We start from the raw sequence: 15637 nt of genomic DNA, 5'->3' as shown, positions 1-15637 counted from the left end.
ATGCTAGAACAGCTAGCCTCAAATTAGCATGGTCACGAAAGTCAGAAATGCAATAAAATTCATAACTTATCTTTGATAATCTTCGGATGTTTGCACTCACGAGACTCCCAGTTACACAATAAATGTTATTTTTGTTCGATAAATATTACTTTTATTTAAAATAAACGCCATTTGGGTTGCGCATTATGTTCAGAAAACCAAAGCCTTGTTCCATTCGACGAAAATTCCAAAAAGTATCCGTAATGTTCGTAGAAACATGTCAAATGTTTTTTATAATCAATCCTCAGGTTGTTTTTAACAAACATAATCGATAATATTTCAACCGGACCGTAACCTATTCAATAAAAGAGAGAAAGAAAATGGAGAGCTACCCCTCTCGCGCGCAGGAACTAATCAAAGGACACCTGACTACTTTTGAAAAATCTCGCTCATTTTTCAAAATAAAAGCCTGAAACTATGTCTAAAGCCTGGTCACAGCCTGATGAAGCCATTGGAAAAGGAATCTGGTTGATACCCCTTTAAATGGAAGAAAGACGGGCAAGGAAACACAGATTTAAAAAAATACAAAAATAATCACTTCCGGGTTAGATTTCCTCAGGTTTTCGCCTGCAGAATCAGTTTTGTTATACTCACAGACAATATTTTGACAGTTTTGGAAACTTTGGAGTGTTTTCTATCCTAATCTGTAAATTATATGCATATTCTATGATCTGGACCTGAGAAATAGTCTGTTTACCTTGGGAACGTTATTTAAAATAAAATAAAAAATCTGACCCCTAGCGTCAAGAGGTTTTAAGACTCATCAGACCAGGACAGATTTCCACCGGTCTAATGTCCATTGCTCGTGTTTTTTGGCCCAAGCAAGTCTCTTCTTATTATTGGTGTCCTTTAGTAGTGGCTTCTTTGCAGCAATACACTGTCTGTGATTAACGCAGTCTCCTCTGAACAGTTGATGTAGAGATGTGTCTGTTACTTGAACCCTGTGGAGCATTTATTTGTGCTGCAATATGAGGTGCAGTTAACTCTAATGATCCTATCTTCTGCAGCAGAGGTAACTCTGGGTCTTCCCTTCCTGTGGCGGTCCTCATGAGAGCCAGTGTCTTCAAAGCGCTTGATAGTTTTTGCTACTGCACTTGAAGAAACTGTGCATTGACTGACCTTCATGTCTTAAAGTAATGATGGACTGTCGTTTCTCATTGCTTATTTGAGCTGTTCTTGCCATAACATGGACTTGGTCTTTTACCAAATAGAGCTATCTTCTGTATACCACCCCTACCTTGTCACAACACAACTAATTGGCTCAAACGCATTAATAAGGAAAGAAATTCCACAAATTAACTTTTAACAAGGCACACCTGTTAATTGAAATGCATTCCAGGTGACTACCTTATGAAGCTGAGTAGGTGTGTCTAAACTTTTGACTGGTTCTGTACGTACAGATAACGTGGGCAGGCAATAATAGGAAATAGCAATACACATGCTTATACTCAAAGGCACTGCTTTTTGCTTGTTTTTTTATATTTTATTGCAACATGTACAGTACACTCTTACAAAAAAAAGATGCTACCTAGAACATAAAAGGGTTATTGGGATGTCCCCATAGGAGAATCCTTTGAAGAACCTTTTTTAGTTCCAGATATACATGGAACCTAAAAGGGTTCTACCTGAAACCCAAAAGTGTTCTTCTACCTGGAACCAAAAACATTTTTTCCTATGGGGACAGCTGAAGAACCCTTTTGGAACCCTTTTTTCTGGTAGTCTAGCAGTAATACTGAACCCAGTCTAGGGTTTTATTTCAAGCCAATCTGTGGATCGATATGTGAGTGAGTAAGGATCCCAAATTTCTGTGGATGTGCACGACTGCGGTTACGTAGACTTGCATATTGTGTAACAGTGCAGCTGCACAATACTATGTGACTGATGCCTTTCCCCAAGCTTGCGTTTATGGAATGAGTGAGTGTCTTGTCAATTGCCATTGGGATATATTGGAGCAAAACTGGCAAGCTACCAATGGAGAAACTCTCTTTAGGTTTTCCCTGATGTGTTCAGGGTTTTCAAGGTTGAATTAGAACTCTGCTTAAGATGGGTAGCTTGTATCTAGATAATGGATAGCTACATCTCCAATATCCTTATTATAGAGAATCTTGGGAAGTAAAAGTGTTCTCTCTCCTTGTGCATTTTCACTCATTCTCCATTTTTGTTAATAAGGTCAAATACACCAGACTTGTGAGAGCATAGTGGTGTTGTGGTGAAGTGAGTAGTCCACACATGGTATAGCTGTGTGAAATTGTCTTCCTGGATACAACTGAATGCATTGGTAGTCTTTGATCTCCTTGTGTACACTTAAAATGCTTAGACAGGTAATCCATAATGACAAAGTAAGAAAAAAACCTTTGTGTAAATGCACTGAGGCAAAAGAGACACATATGCTTCTGCATTCTGTCCTCTTATTTTGTTAAGGGGATGTTGGTCACAGTTGTCCTATCTCCAATAAATTGCTTGGTTGTTATAAATGTACATATCCATGAATGTGTGATTTTAACCTTTGCTGAGTGAATGTTTTTTTAAATAATGTATTGTTTTTTTTGTACAGCAGCATTGCCTGTCTGTAACATGGGAAACTAGCTACTAAGCTTGTTCTCAATTATCTCCATCTTCTACAAATGCGCTGTATTACAGATGAGCAGTCGTATCACATTCTGTCGGTGAGCATAGTCACATATGAAAGGTCAGGATCATTCCTCTCTCCTGGAGGATAAATTATTCTAGCATCTAGAGCAAAACTGCGCTGTCATATACTGGATGATAAGAGCTCTCTTGGTTTGACTATAGTCTGTTGTCATGAGGAGAATACAAAACCACAGTCATTACATTCACTCCACTGCATAAGAAACTCAAATATATGGCACCTGTCAAAATGGCAAATTCATTCGCAAAATAACAGTAAAGTGCGACGGACTAACATTAATCTGCCTCAGCTCACTGCGCGCTGTGACGAGATGGCTGCAGCCAGGGAGAGTGTTACAGAAGCCTCTTATTGGTTCATGAGAGGCAGCTAAATGCATTGTATTGATTATGTGATTGGCCCATCTGATTGGCCCTCGCTGCACTCCTGATTTGGAAATAGGATATTAACTCATATGCATTTCATGGGTGGGAGGGGGGGTTCTGAGGTGGATAACAGCATTTTGTGGTATTTTCAAGCTACTCAATCTTTCCATATGTACATGATAATCTGCAGACAACAGTAAATTGTGTTGATGATATGAGCCATTTTTCAAATAAACAAACAATGGAGGTCAGTCTAGTGAGACGTACTGCCTCGGTTCAGCCCTTGTTCCATTTTCTCTGCAAACTTTTCACAAATAACAGTTGCTGTACCTACTTTTCTGCTCCTCAGGTTCCAACACGTTTAATATTTTTATGTGCACTGCTCTTCTACCTTTCTTTCCCTCTTTTTCTGCTCAAATGGACGCAGCTACCATACTCAGTTGGAGAAATATATCAATTTTCCTCTCTCTCAATTCACCTCAACTGACTGGTAGACATTGTCTTAAACACTAGACTTTCCGTTGTGGTTACTAGTGTGGTTGTTGCCCTGTATTGAATGATGTGTTTATCTTAAAAAGTATTTTTCATAAAATGTAGTTATTTTCTCAACAATAAGCTTAACTACTGCATAACGTTTATGCAATTAGCCTAAATGACTATGCACTAAATACCTTATTTTACTTCTCGGGTCACAATAGAAAATTTACTCAACTCTCTGAGGGTCCTTGATTGTCTCAGCAATCAGTGGCGGCCGATGGCTGTGCTGTCCCTAACTGTGCCCCTAACTGTCCTTGTGTCTCAACAGGGTCGACATGTGAAGACAGGACAGCTGGCTGCTATCAAGGTCATGGACGTGACAGAGGTAAGACAGCTACTTCTGGTTCCTGTCTCCATCCCTTCCTCCCTGCCCGTCAAAGCCACCCAGAAATGCTGTATGCAGGGAGGGCCACAGCCGTGCGACTGCCACTCTGCCGAGTCAAAGAGGCAAGGAGGGGCTGAGGAGGGGACCCCAAAGGTTTCATCACATCAAACTCAGATCAGAGTTTCCCTTCAAAGGAGGTGTTTTATTTTAGAAATGCAAATGAGGCCCGGTTAACACAGCGCACCAAAGGTTATTATATCCTGAGCTGTCAATCAGGAGGTGAGAACACTGGGAGCCATGTTTGTTCAGGGAAAGTTCAATCATCTCATTCCCTCAGGGCAATAAAGCTACCTGGTGATGACACTGCGTACTTGATTGAGTTGGCCCTCCTGGCCTGCAACGAGAACAAAGCGGAGCGTTATTACAATAGCACAAAGTGTACATGGCCAAAGATTTAATTAAATCTTGGTTTTTTTTCTTTTCGTTTTGAGGCACATTTTAAACTAAGATCTGAGTTTTGAGAGTTGAGGGAGGATAAACAGCATCAGACAGTCTCTGCAGTGCAATCTGAAATTATGTTTGTCCTAGAGTGACTTAAGTTCAACTGTCACGCCCTGACCTTAGAGAGCCTTTTTATTCCTCTATTTGGTTAGGTCAGGGTGTGATTTGGGTGGGCATTCTATGTTTTCTGTTTCTTTGTTTTTGGCCGAGTGTGGTTCCCAATCAGAGGCAGCTGTCTATCGTTGTCTCTGATTGGGGATCATACTTAGGCAGCCCTTTTTCCCACCATTAGGTTGTGGGATCTTGTTTTCTGTTTCGTGTCTGTACCTGACAGAACTGTGCGCTTTCGTTTTCACTTTGGTTATGTGTTTTTTGACAATAAAAATCATGAACACTTTCCACACTGCGCTTTGGTCCACTCCTTTCGACGAGAGCCGTAACATCAACACACTGCATGATAACAAATTATTATTTCACTACTCACTCAATAGAGAATATAAGACACAGTTTCAAATGTATATTCATCAATACATAACATTAAAACTGATATTAAGTTATTCAATATCTGTGTTTTAATAAGATAAGCCTTGCATTGCTTGCTGATATGACAGGTGTTGTATCTTCCTAACACATAAAGGATTTTTTCAATGTATTTTACTTAACCTTTATTTAACTAGGCAAGTCAGTTGAGAACAAATTGTTATTTACAATGACGGATGAGGCTGGACCAATTGTGCGCCGACCTATGGTACTCCCAATCACGGCCGGTTGTGGTACAGCCTGGATATCTGCAATGCTGAGGTGTGTTTAAAAAGCCCAGTTCACCAATTTGCACCCCAAGGTGTTTAAGCAGCGAAGATAACACCCCCCCCCCCCCCCCCCACAGGGTCTCTCGCTATCTCTCTTCAGCTTTTTCCCTTTCCCTGCCAATCTTGTATTGTCTATCTGCCCTGAGAGATACTAGCAGGAGATTTCCTGTACAACTGAATAGCCCCTCTCTGAAGGCCCAGGGCCTCTCCCTGAAAACACATCCAAAACCTCCCATCGCTCACCCTCACTCCCCTTCCCTCGCTCCCCCTCCATTATCTCCCACTATTCAGGCTGCCTGGCCTCAGCCCAGACCCAGGCCCCAGTCGCGGCCCGGTCACTCGCCTCAAACCCTCCTGGGGATTGAGACATTGTTCTGTACAGAGAGCGTCTGTGCCGGGTCCTTTCCTAGTAGGAATTTCCTCTCCTCTTGTTCCTGGTTTGATTTAAAGGGAAAGGAAGGTTCAGTTAAGGCATGTGGTTGTCTCCCTTTCCAGGATAGAGAGGTAGCATTATTTAAGAGAGATTACTCAGCTCTATGAGGGGTCAAATGCCTATGTTGAATGGAGCTGCTGTGTCTCTCGGGGTCAGGAGACAGGAGCAGGGAGGCCTTTTGTGAGGCAAGAATAGAGAGAGAAACTGCGTGGTTTCCCCATTTAAACTTCTTATGTTGTACTGCTACCGTTCAGGGAGAAGTTATAGAGAAGATAAATTCCCTCATTTTATTATATAGCGGTCTATTTCTGGTGTGTACTGGTTGTTAAGTCTGTGTATTGGTTGTTAAGTCTGTGTATTGGTACAGAAAACAACACATTTATAATCCTGTAATTATTTTCGTTATTGTTAAACAAACCAGACAAGCTATCAGCCCCTGTAAATCTGGAATGAACTAGTCAACAGTAAATGTTTAACCAAGTCAAAGCAAATCTCTAATATTCTGTCCAGAAGCATGGGGGTGTTGTGGTTTTCCTGGCAGGAAGGACAGTGTCATGTTGCAGTCCGTTGACTATACTACACTATGAAAAACCCTGGGAATGGAAATGAAATGCATACGTGTGTCATCATGCTTTTCCAAGGCTTCACACACAAAACAAATCCCGTCTAGGCCCCTGACACACACTACTGCTTAAGGAGAAGCTGTCTGTTTCTATCTCCACACCAAAGACATGCTACGCTACATGAGCCCTCCCTTAGCCTTAGTGAGGGTCTGTCAGTGGAGCATATGGGAAGAAACAAATCATTTAACATATCCTTAGGGCCCCATGCAATGTAAACATGAATGCTAAAATGGACTCCAAACCCACACTCCATAATTGGTAGTGACTGAGCCAGTGATGACATCACCACTGCTGTTGATTGCCATGTGTGTTGGCAGGCCCGTGGGTCCAGAGAGGCTAACAGCACATCTCACCAGTATGGCGAGCCCAGCACAAATCTGCCAGCTCAGTTTAATTTGAATTTTGTCTTAAAAGTCAACTGTAACTGTTCTGTGCAGGGGCAGGGGCAGCAAGAGAAGCAGGGGTTCACTCCCTGGGTTTTGGTTTGGCTGCATTACGGCCTGCTGTTTTCCGTTGTCAAGTTTAATAAAAAAAAAAAATTATATCCTTTTTTGTGTACAGGAAGAAGAAGAGGAAATCAAATTAGAGATTAATATGTTGAAGACATATTCCCATCATAGGAATATAGCTACATACTATGGTGCCTTTGTGAAGAAGAGTCGTGCAGGTCAGGATGACCAGCTCTGGGTGAGTGGCTGTTCTCCATCTCTCTGTTGAATTCTCCTCACTTCAATCATGGTATCTCAGTAATGCATCATCTTTAAGAAGGCCTCTATCGCTGTATGTATGTACAGCTCATACACGTTCTATAACACCAAAAAACATGGTCCTAGAAAACATAATATGGGCCATGAGTTTTTCCTGACACCATGAATAATACCAGGAAAATCTCTGGGTCCTACTCCTACACATTTCCCGATAACAATAATCAAATGACAAATGATGAGTTGTATCTTTGCCTTTCCTTGTGTGCTGTGTGCCTATAGTGGGATGTGACGGTGTTATAGGCCTAGCCACAGTCGTGTGTTAAAGGGTGCTGTTCTGCTGGTGGCCTGGCATCTGTCTGAGCCATTTCCTCTGTATGTGTGTGTGCGTGCGTGCGTGCGTGCGTGTGTGTGTCTGTCTGTCTGTCTGTCTGTCTGTCTGTCTGTCTGTCTGTCTGTCTGTCTGTCTGTCTGTCTGTCTGTCTGTCTGTCTGTCTGTCTGTCTGTCTGTCTGTCTGACCTTGCCGTATAGCTGGTGATGGAGTACTGTGGGGCGGGCTCAGTCACTGACCTAGTGAAGAAGACTAAAGGGAACAGCCTAAAGGAGGACTGGATCGCCTACATCTGCAGGGAGGTCCTCCGAGTGAGTACTGCTACTGGAGATAAGCCATTTAACCAGGATGTTCTCCCCAAACCCCTGGGAAATATAAAGGTCCTGAGAATCACTTCAGAGAGTTTGTCTCATCCTATATCGGCCGTATTGTAGCAGGAGAGTTATTGTTTTGGATTAGGAGCTTTTTCTTCAAAATTTATGGCAGGACGGTCATTGAGAGTTAGGCTAGACGGTGACCCACAGGGCAGAGGGCATCGTGGGAGATAGCAGTGGAACACTGAAGTCATTATCTTAAATAAACAAACTTCCTGAATTTTTTTCCCACTCCTTTGAAGCAGTGTACACTTCCTCGCTGTGCCTGTTTCCAAGCTCTGAGAGAGAGAGAGAGAGAGAGAGAGAGAGAGAGAGATTATGTGATGTGTGTGTGCGTGTGTGTGTGTGTGCGTGCATGTGTGTTTGTTTGTGTGTGGTGTCCTGACATTGTGCGTGTGTGTATGTGTGTGTCAACACAGGGCCTGTCTCACCTCCACTCACACCACGTCATTCACCGTGACATCAAAGGCCAGAACGTGCTGCTGACTGAGAATGCGGAGGTCAAGCTAGGTAAGGACTAGGAGACAGGGTCAAAGTTCAACTCACATCCCACATAGCCACAGTGGAAAGGATTTGTCACTGTCACTTCAGTATTTGCCTGCTGTTCCCTTGTGGGTGTGGTTTAAACTGTTCAAACACAGTGTCTTGTCTTTGCCAGTTGACTTTGGGGTGAGTGCTCAGCTGGACAGGACGATAGGGAGGAGGAACACCTTTATTGGGACTCCGTACTGGATGGCCCCTGAGGTCATTGCCTGTGACGAGAACCCAGACTCAACCTACGACTACAGGGTAAAAGGGAGCCAATCTCTGCTGGAAATGCTGTTTTTGCGTGCGTGAATGTGTATGTGTATGTGGGGGTGGGGGGAGGGCGTGTGTTTATTTGTGTGTGTGTGCGTGTGTTTATTTGTGTGTGTGTGTGTGTGTGTGTGTGTGTGTGTGTGTGTGTGTGTGTGTGTGTGTGTGTGTGTGTGTGTGTGTGTGTGTGTGTACTTTATGTATTTCTGTCTGTATTTCTGTTGTGTGAATCTGAAATGGCTCTGACTGGATGACTCCCTATAGAGTGACCTGTGGTCTCTGGGAATCACAGCTCTGGAGATGGCTGAAGGAGCACCACGTAAGTGTTACCCTCCTCCCTTCTCTCCTGTCCATACACATTACAATCTCAGCAATCTTCTCTTTCTCCTCCACATCTTATAGCGGGAGGGTTTTCTAGTCCATGGCTAATATGCTCTGCTGTAATTATATGGTTTATTTTCTTTTAAGCATTTGTTGTATCCTGTATCCTGTACAATGTTGTAGTTTGAGTTTTGTTGCATTAGCTGTGAGTTTGCCCGCGCTGCAGATGCTATATTGGTCTGCTAATGTAGGACTGATAAAGGCCCAGTGTACTACTTTTGTGAAATATACATTTTTTCTCCCCAAAATTGTATCAATAAATATTCAGTGCCAGTCAAAAGTTTGGACATACCTACTCATTCAAGAGTGTGTCTTTATTTTTACTATTTTCTACTAGAGGTCGACCGATTAATCGGAATGGCCGATCAATTAGAGACGATTTCAAGTTTTCATAACAATCGGAAATCGGTGGTAGGCAGCAGCAGGCTCGTAAGCATTCATTCAAACAGCACTTTCCTGCGTTTTGCCAGAAACTCTTCGCTGTGCTTCAAGCCTATCAACTCCCGAGATGAGGCTGGTGTAACTGATGTGAAATGGCTAGCTAGTTAGCGGGGTGTGCGCTAATAGCGTTTCAAACGTCACTCGCTCTGAGACTTGGAGTAGTTATTCCCCTTGCTCTGCATGGGTAACGCTGCTTCGAGGGTGGCTGTTGTCGATGTGTTCCTGGTTCGAGCCCAGGTAGGAGCAAGGAGAGGGACGGAAGCTATACTGTTACACTGGCAATACTAAAGTGCCTATAAGAACATCCAACAGTCAAAGGTTAATGAAATACAAATGGTATAGAGAGAAATAGTCCTATAATTCCTATAATAACTACAACCTAAAACTTCTTACCTGGGAATATTGAAGACTCATGTTAAAAGGAACCACCAGCTTTCATATGTTCTCATGTTCTGAGCAAGGAACTTAAACGTTAGCTTTCTTACATGGCACATATTGCACTTTTACTTTCTTCTCCAACACTTTGTTTTTGCATTATTTAAACCAAATTGAACATGTTTCATTATTTATTTGAGGCTAAATTGATTTTATTGATGTATTATATTAAGTTAAAATAAGTGTTCATTCAGTATTGTTGTAATTGTCATTATTACAAATAAATAAATAAAAATCGTCTGATTAATCGGTATTGGCTTTTTTGGTCCTCCAATAATCGGTATCGGTATCGGCGTTGAAAAATCATAATCGGGCGACCTCTATTTTCTACATTGTAGAATAATAGTAAAGGCATCAAAACTATGAAATAACACATATGCAATCATGTAGTAACCAAAAATTTGTTAAACAATTCAAAATACATTTTCAATTTGAGATTCTTCAAAGTAGCCACCTTGATGATAGCTTTGTACACTCTTGGCATTCTCTCAACCAGCTTCACCTGGAATGTTTTTCCAACAGTCTTAAAGGAGTTCCCACATATGCTGAGGACTTGTTGGCTGCTTTTCCTTCACTCTGCGGTCCAACTCATCTTAAACCATCTCAATTGGGTTGAGGTCGGGGGATTGTGGAGGCCAGGTAATCTGATGCAGCACTCCATCATTCTCTTTCTTGGTAAAATAGCCCTTACACAGCCTGGAGGTGTGTTGGGTCATTGTCCTGTTGAAAAACAAATGATAGTCCCATTAAGAGTAAACCAGATGGGATGGCGTATCGCTGCAGAATGCTGTGGTAGCCATGCTGGTTAATTGTGCCTTGAATTCTAATTAAATCACTGACAGTGTCACCAGCAAAGCACCCCCACACCATCACACCTCCTCCTCCATGCTTCACGGTGGGAACCACACATGCAGAGACGATCCGTTCACCTACTCTGCGTCTCACAAAGACACGGCGGTTGGAACCAGAAATCTCAAATTTGGACTCATCCGACCAAAGGACAGATTTCCACCGGTCTAATGTCCATTGCTCGTGTTTCTTGGCCCAAGCAAGTCTCTTCTTAGTATTGGTGTCCTTTAGTAGTGGTTTCTTTGCAGCAATTCGACCATGAAGGCCTGATTCATGCAGTCTCCTCTTCAACAGTTGATGTTGAAATGTGTCTTTTACTTGAACTCTGTGAGGTGCAATCTGAGGTGCAGTTTATTGCCGATATCTGAGGCAGTTAACTCTAATGAACTTATCCTCTGCAGCAGAGGTAATTCTGGGTCTTCCTTACCTGTGGCCGTCCTCATGAGAGCCAGTTTCATCATAGCGCTTCATGGTTTTTGTGACTGCACTTGAAGAAACTTTGACTGAGCTTCATGTCTTAAAGTAATGATGGACTGTCGTTTTTCTTTGCTTATTTGAGCTTTTATTGCCATAATATGGACTTGGTCTTTTACCAAATAAGGCTATCTTCTGTATACCACCCCTACCTTGTCACAACACAACTGGTTCGCTCAAACGCATTAAGAAGGAAAGAAATTCCACAAATGAACTTTTAACAGGCACATAGTAAATAGTAAAAATAAAGAAAACCCCTGGAATCTGTAGATGTGTCCAAACTTTTGACTGGTACTGTATACATTTTTCAGGCTGAGTGTAACAGGACAGGACTGTAGCCTAATATTGACAACACTGCGGAACACTTCTTCCATCCCCTGCCATGTGATTGTGGCACAATGGGGCCTCTCATAACCTCGGTCCACTTTCTGTCCTGTGCATTCTAAACAGCACACTATTCCCTACATAGTGCACTACTTTTGACAAGAGGCCCTGGTTAAAAGTAGTGCAAAAAAAGGGAATATGGTGCCATTTGGGACGCAACCATAGTTTCTCTGTCTGTCTCTGTCCCCAGCCTTGTGTGACATGCATCCCATGAGAGCCCTGTTCCTCATTCCTCGCAACCTGCCCCCCAAGCTCAAATCAAAGAAATGGTAAGAAAGACAGCTCTCTCTCTTAGCGACACCACTCTGCCTCCCTCCCTCAGAGACACCACTCTGCCTCCTTCCCTCAGAGACACCACTCTACCTCCTTCCCTCAGAGACACCACTCTGCCTCCTTCCCTCAGAGACACCACTCTGTCTCCCTCAGAGACACCACTCTGCCTCCCTCCCTTAGAGATACCACTCTGCCTCCATCCCTCAGAGACACCACTCTGCCTCCTTCCCTCAGAGACACCACTCTGCCTCCCTCCCTTAGAGATATCACTCTGCCTCCATCCCTTAGAGACACCACTCTGCCTCCTTCCCTCAGAGACACCACTCTGCCTCCCTCCCTTAGAGATACCACTCTGCCTCCATCCCTTAAAGACACCACTCTGCCTCCCTCCCTTAGAGACACCACTCTGCCTCCCTCAGAGATACCACTCTGCCTCCCTCCCTTCGAGATACCACTCTGCCTCCATCCCTTAGAGACACCACTCTGCTCCCTCCCTCAGAGACACCACTCTGCCTCTCTCCCTTAGAGACACCACTCTGCCTCTCTCCCTTAGAGACACCACTCTGCTCCCTCCCTCAGAGACACCACGCTGCCTATCTCCCTGAGAGACACCACTCTGCCTCTCTCCCTTAGAGACACCACTCTGCTCCCTCCCTCAGAGACAGCACGATGCCTCCCTCCCTTAGAGACACCACTCTGCCTCTCTCCCTTAGAGACACCACTCTGCCTCTCTCCCTTAGAGACACCACTCTGCCTCTCTCCCTTAGAGACACCACTCTGTCTCTCTCCCTTAGAGACACCACTCTGTCTCTCTCCCTTAGAGACACCACTCTGTCTCTCTCCCTTAGAGACACCACTCTGCCTCACTCTGTCTCTCTCCCTTAGAGACACCACTCTGCCTCTCTCCCTTAGAGACACCACTCTGCCTCTCTCCCTTAGAGACACCACTCTGTCTCTCTCCCTTAGAGACACCACTCTGTCTCTCTCCCTTAGAGACACCACTCTGCCTCTCTCCCTTAGAGACACCACTCTGTCTCTCTCCCTTAGAGACACCACTCTGCCTCACTCTGTCTCTCTCCCTTAGAGACACCACTCTGCCTCTCTCCCTTAGAGACACCACTCTGCCTCTCTCCCTTAGAGACACCACTCTGTCTCTCTCCCTTAGAGACACCACTCTGTCTCTCTCCCTTAGAGACACCACTCTGCCTCTCTCCCTTAGAGACACCACTCTGTCTCTCTCCCTTAGAGACACCACTCTGCCTCTCTCCCTTAGAGACAACACTCTGTCTCGCTACCACTCTGCTTCCTTAGAGACACCACGATGCCTATCTCCCTTAGAAACACCACTCTGTCTCTCTCCCTTAGAAACACCACTCTGTCTCTCTCCCTTAGAGACACCACTCTGCCTCTCTCCCTTAGAGACACCACTCTGTCTCTCTCCCTTAGAGACACCACTCTGTCTCTCTCCCTTAGAGACACCACTCTGCCTCTCTCCCTTAGAGACACCACTCTGTCTCTCTCCCTTAGAGACACCACTCTGCCTCACTCTGTCTCTCTCCCTTAGAGACACCACTCTGCCTCTCTCCCTTAGAGACACCACTCTGCCTCTCTCCCTTAGAGACACCACTCTGTCTCTCTCCCTTAGAGACACCACTCTGTCTCTCTCCCTTAGAGACACCACTCTGCCTCTCTCCCTTAGAGACACCACTCTGTCTCTCTCCCTTAGAGACACCACTCTGCCTCTCTCCCTTAGAGACAACACTCTGTCTCGCTACCACTCTGCTTCCTTAGAGACACCACGATGCCTATCTCCCTTAGAAACACCACTCTGTCTCTCTCCCTTAGAAACACCACTCTGTCTCTCTCCTTTAGAGACACCACTCTGCCTCCCTTAGCGACACCACTCTGCCTCCCTTAGCGACACCACTCTGCCTCTCTCCCTCAGAGACACCACTCTCACACCCCACAGAGCATCAACAACACAGCAGGAATGTTTTCCCCAGTGTCCAAAACTCATCAAGCCTTCCTCCGCCTTCCTTCACCTTTTACCCTTGCTTAGCTAGCTCCAATAACATTACTGCCAACAAAACTGCTGCAATACAATGTCCCTTCCTTACCCCGTATGTCACTTTTTGTTGTATACTGTAGCATTAGTTTAGGCTGAGCACATATGGTTGATTGTCACGTTCCTGTTTATAATTTTAGCATCATAGTGTGAGAAGACAAACCCCTACAGTAACAGTTTGACCGCATGCAGGAGTCTGAAATTAGGCTTTTTAGATACAATGGGAAGGGAAGGTAGAGAAACTTTTGTCTTCCAGTTCTCAGCAACCCTTTCATAATGCATTTCATAATGCATGAAGCATTGTGTTGGGTTCATGCGTGGCAGACTTTGGGAATACGTTGAGGCTGTCTGAAATCACACCCTATTCCCTATAGCCTATGAGGATCTGGCCAACAGTAGTGCACTACATACTACAGGGGTTAGGTTGCGATCTTGGACACTGCCTGAGCATGTTGTGGCCCTGTGTCCTCACCAGGTCCAAGAAGTTAATGACCTTTGTGGAGAGCTGTCTGGTGAAGAACTACCTCCATCGTCCCGCTACAGAAACCCTCCTAAGGCACTCGTTCATCAAAGACCTGCCCAACGAACGACAGGTCCGCATCATGCTCAAAGACCACCTGGACAGAACCAGGAAGAAGAGAGATAAAGGTGAGGCCATGTTGTCATTACAGGATAGCAGAGATCACCTAGTGTCACTCAACAGTTGCTGAGACTGGTACGCAAGCTTTAGTGCTGTATGATACTTTGCACTGCCAACAACCATGGGGTGCCTTTTTGGCCTTGTTATTCTTAGTCATACTGGCAGCGACAGTTAAAGTGGCAGTAAAAAGGCATTTTGATCCTCAAGCCTTTCCTAGTGTTTAATTCCTCTAAGCCTAGTGAGAGGCTACTGTATTACTGTCATCAGCTTGACAGGTTCTATTATCCACTGGTAATGTGGTGGCTATTGGGTTTAGAGGCAGAAGCAGGACTGCTTCTTGTCAGCCTCTCACAGTGAGACTGCACACTCGTGTCATGTGAGAGGAATGCGCCCTCAGAGGAGGCCGTGTTTAATCATCTCCCAGACTGCACCACACCATCAGCGACCTCCCTCCCTCCGTCTTCCTCCTCACGCCACATAATGACATCGTCTCCCTGAGCCCACAGAAACTCTAGGCTTCGACCTCGAAAGCGAAATGGCGGTTTCCTAGGCCTCGTGCCGTTCGTTGGTTGGTTGGCGTTCTGCTTAACTGTTCAGACAGACAGTGAAATTACCTTTTAGAGCAGAACCAAACCTTTAGTGAGAGCGAATGAGACGCTGATAGCGGCGGCTCCAAACACAGCAGAAACACTCAGTCGTTACCCTGTTTTCATAACCTACTAGAGTTTGACTGGGAATTAGAAACAGATGCCCATTTTCTTTGGCCAGCCCACTCTTTCCTCTCCTTCCTCTCTCGCTCTCTTTCTCTCTCATTCTCTATATCTCTCGCTTCCCGTCTCTCCCTTCCTCTCTTTAACTCTCTCTCTCTTTCTCTCTCTCTCTCCCTCTCTCTCTCTCTCTCTCTTTCTCTCTCTCTGTCATAATCTCTCTCTTTCTTATTCTTTCTCAGTGTAATTCACAAACACTTGTGAGGGTTCAGAAGGAAGAATGAGCGTAATTTAACATGCTGAACTATTTAGTCATTTTGACAAGCGTTTTGGAATGGAATCCAGCTGAAGAAAAGGAAGTGAGACTGTTCATGAGTAGTTTTAGTTCCATGTGGGTAAACTGCAGGAGACACCTGGAGAGGAGACATTGGGTTGTTTTACTGTAATTGATGTTTTCCCTGCTTAGATGGTGAGAGAGGAGGAACTAGCTGACTGTGGGAAAGT

At 44.5% G+C, this 15637-nt stretch overlaps 1 protein-coding gene across 9 annotated transcripts in view; it reads left to right on the top strand.

Moving 5' to 3' along the window:
* The window catches only part of LOC139581490 (mitogen-activated protein kinase kinase kinase kinase 4-like), a 143031-nt gene that overhangs the window by 18568 nt on the left and 108826 nt on the right, over window positions 1–15637 (top strand). For all 9 annotated transcript variants that reach the window (XR_011676241.1, XR_011676240.1, XM_071411299.1 and 6 more), the window contains exons 3-10: window positions 3857–3913; window positions 6841–6966; window positions 7516–7626; window positions 8109–8199; window positions 8348–8478; window positions 8749–8803; window positions 11639–11717; window positions 14262–14434. Coding sequence is in view for 7 of the 9 variants with exons in the window: in XM_071411299.1 (XP_071267400.1) it covers window positions 3857–3913; window positions 6841–6966; window positions 7516–7626; window positions 8109–8199; window positions 8348–8478; window positions 8749–8803; window positions 11639–11717; window positions 14262–14434 (823 nt within the window). In the remaining 2 variants the exon portion in view is untranslated. The remainder of the gene's footprint in view (window positions 1–3856; window positions 3914–6840; window positions 6967–7515; window positions 7627–8108; window positions 8200–8347; window positions 8479–8748; window positions 8804–11638; window positions 11718–14261; window positions 14435–15637) is intronic.

This window comes from Salvelinus alpinus, chromosome 7 (assembly GCF_045679555.1).
Source record: "Salvelinus alpinus chromosome 7, SLU_Salpinus.1, whole genome shotgun sequence".
NCBI lineage: Eukaryota > Metazoa > Chordata > Actinopteri > Salmoniformes > Salmonidae > Salvelinus > Salvelinus alpinus.
This window is presented reverse-complemented; position numbering and strand designations above follow the sequence as displayed.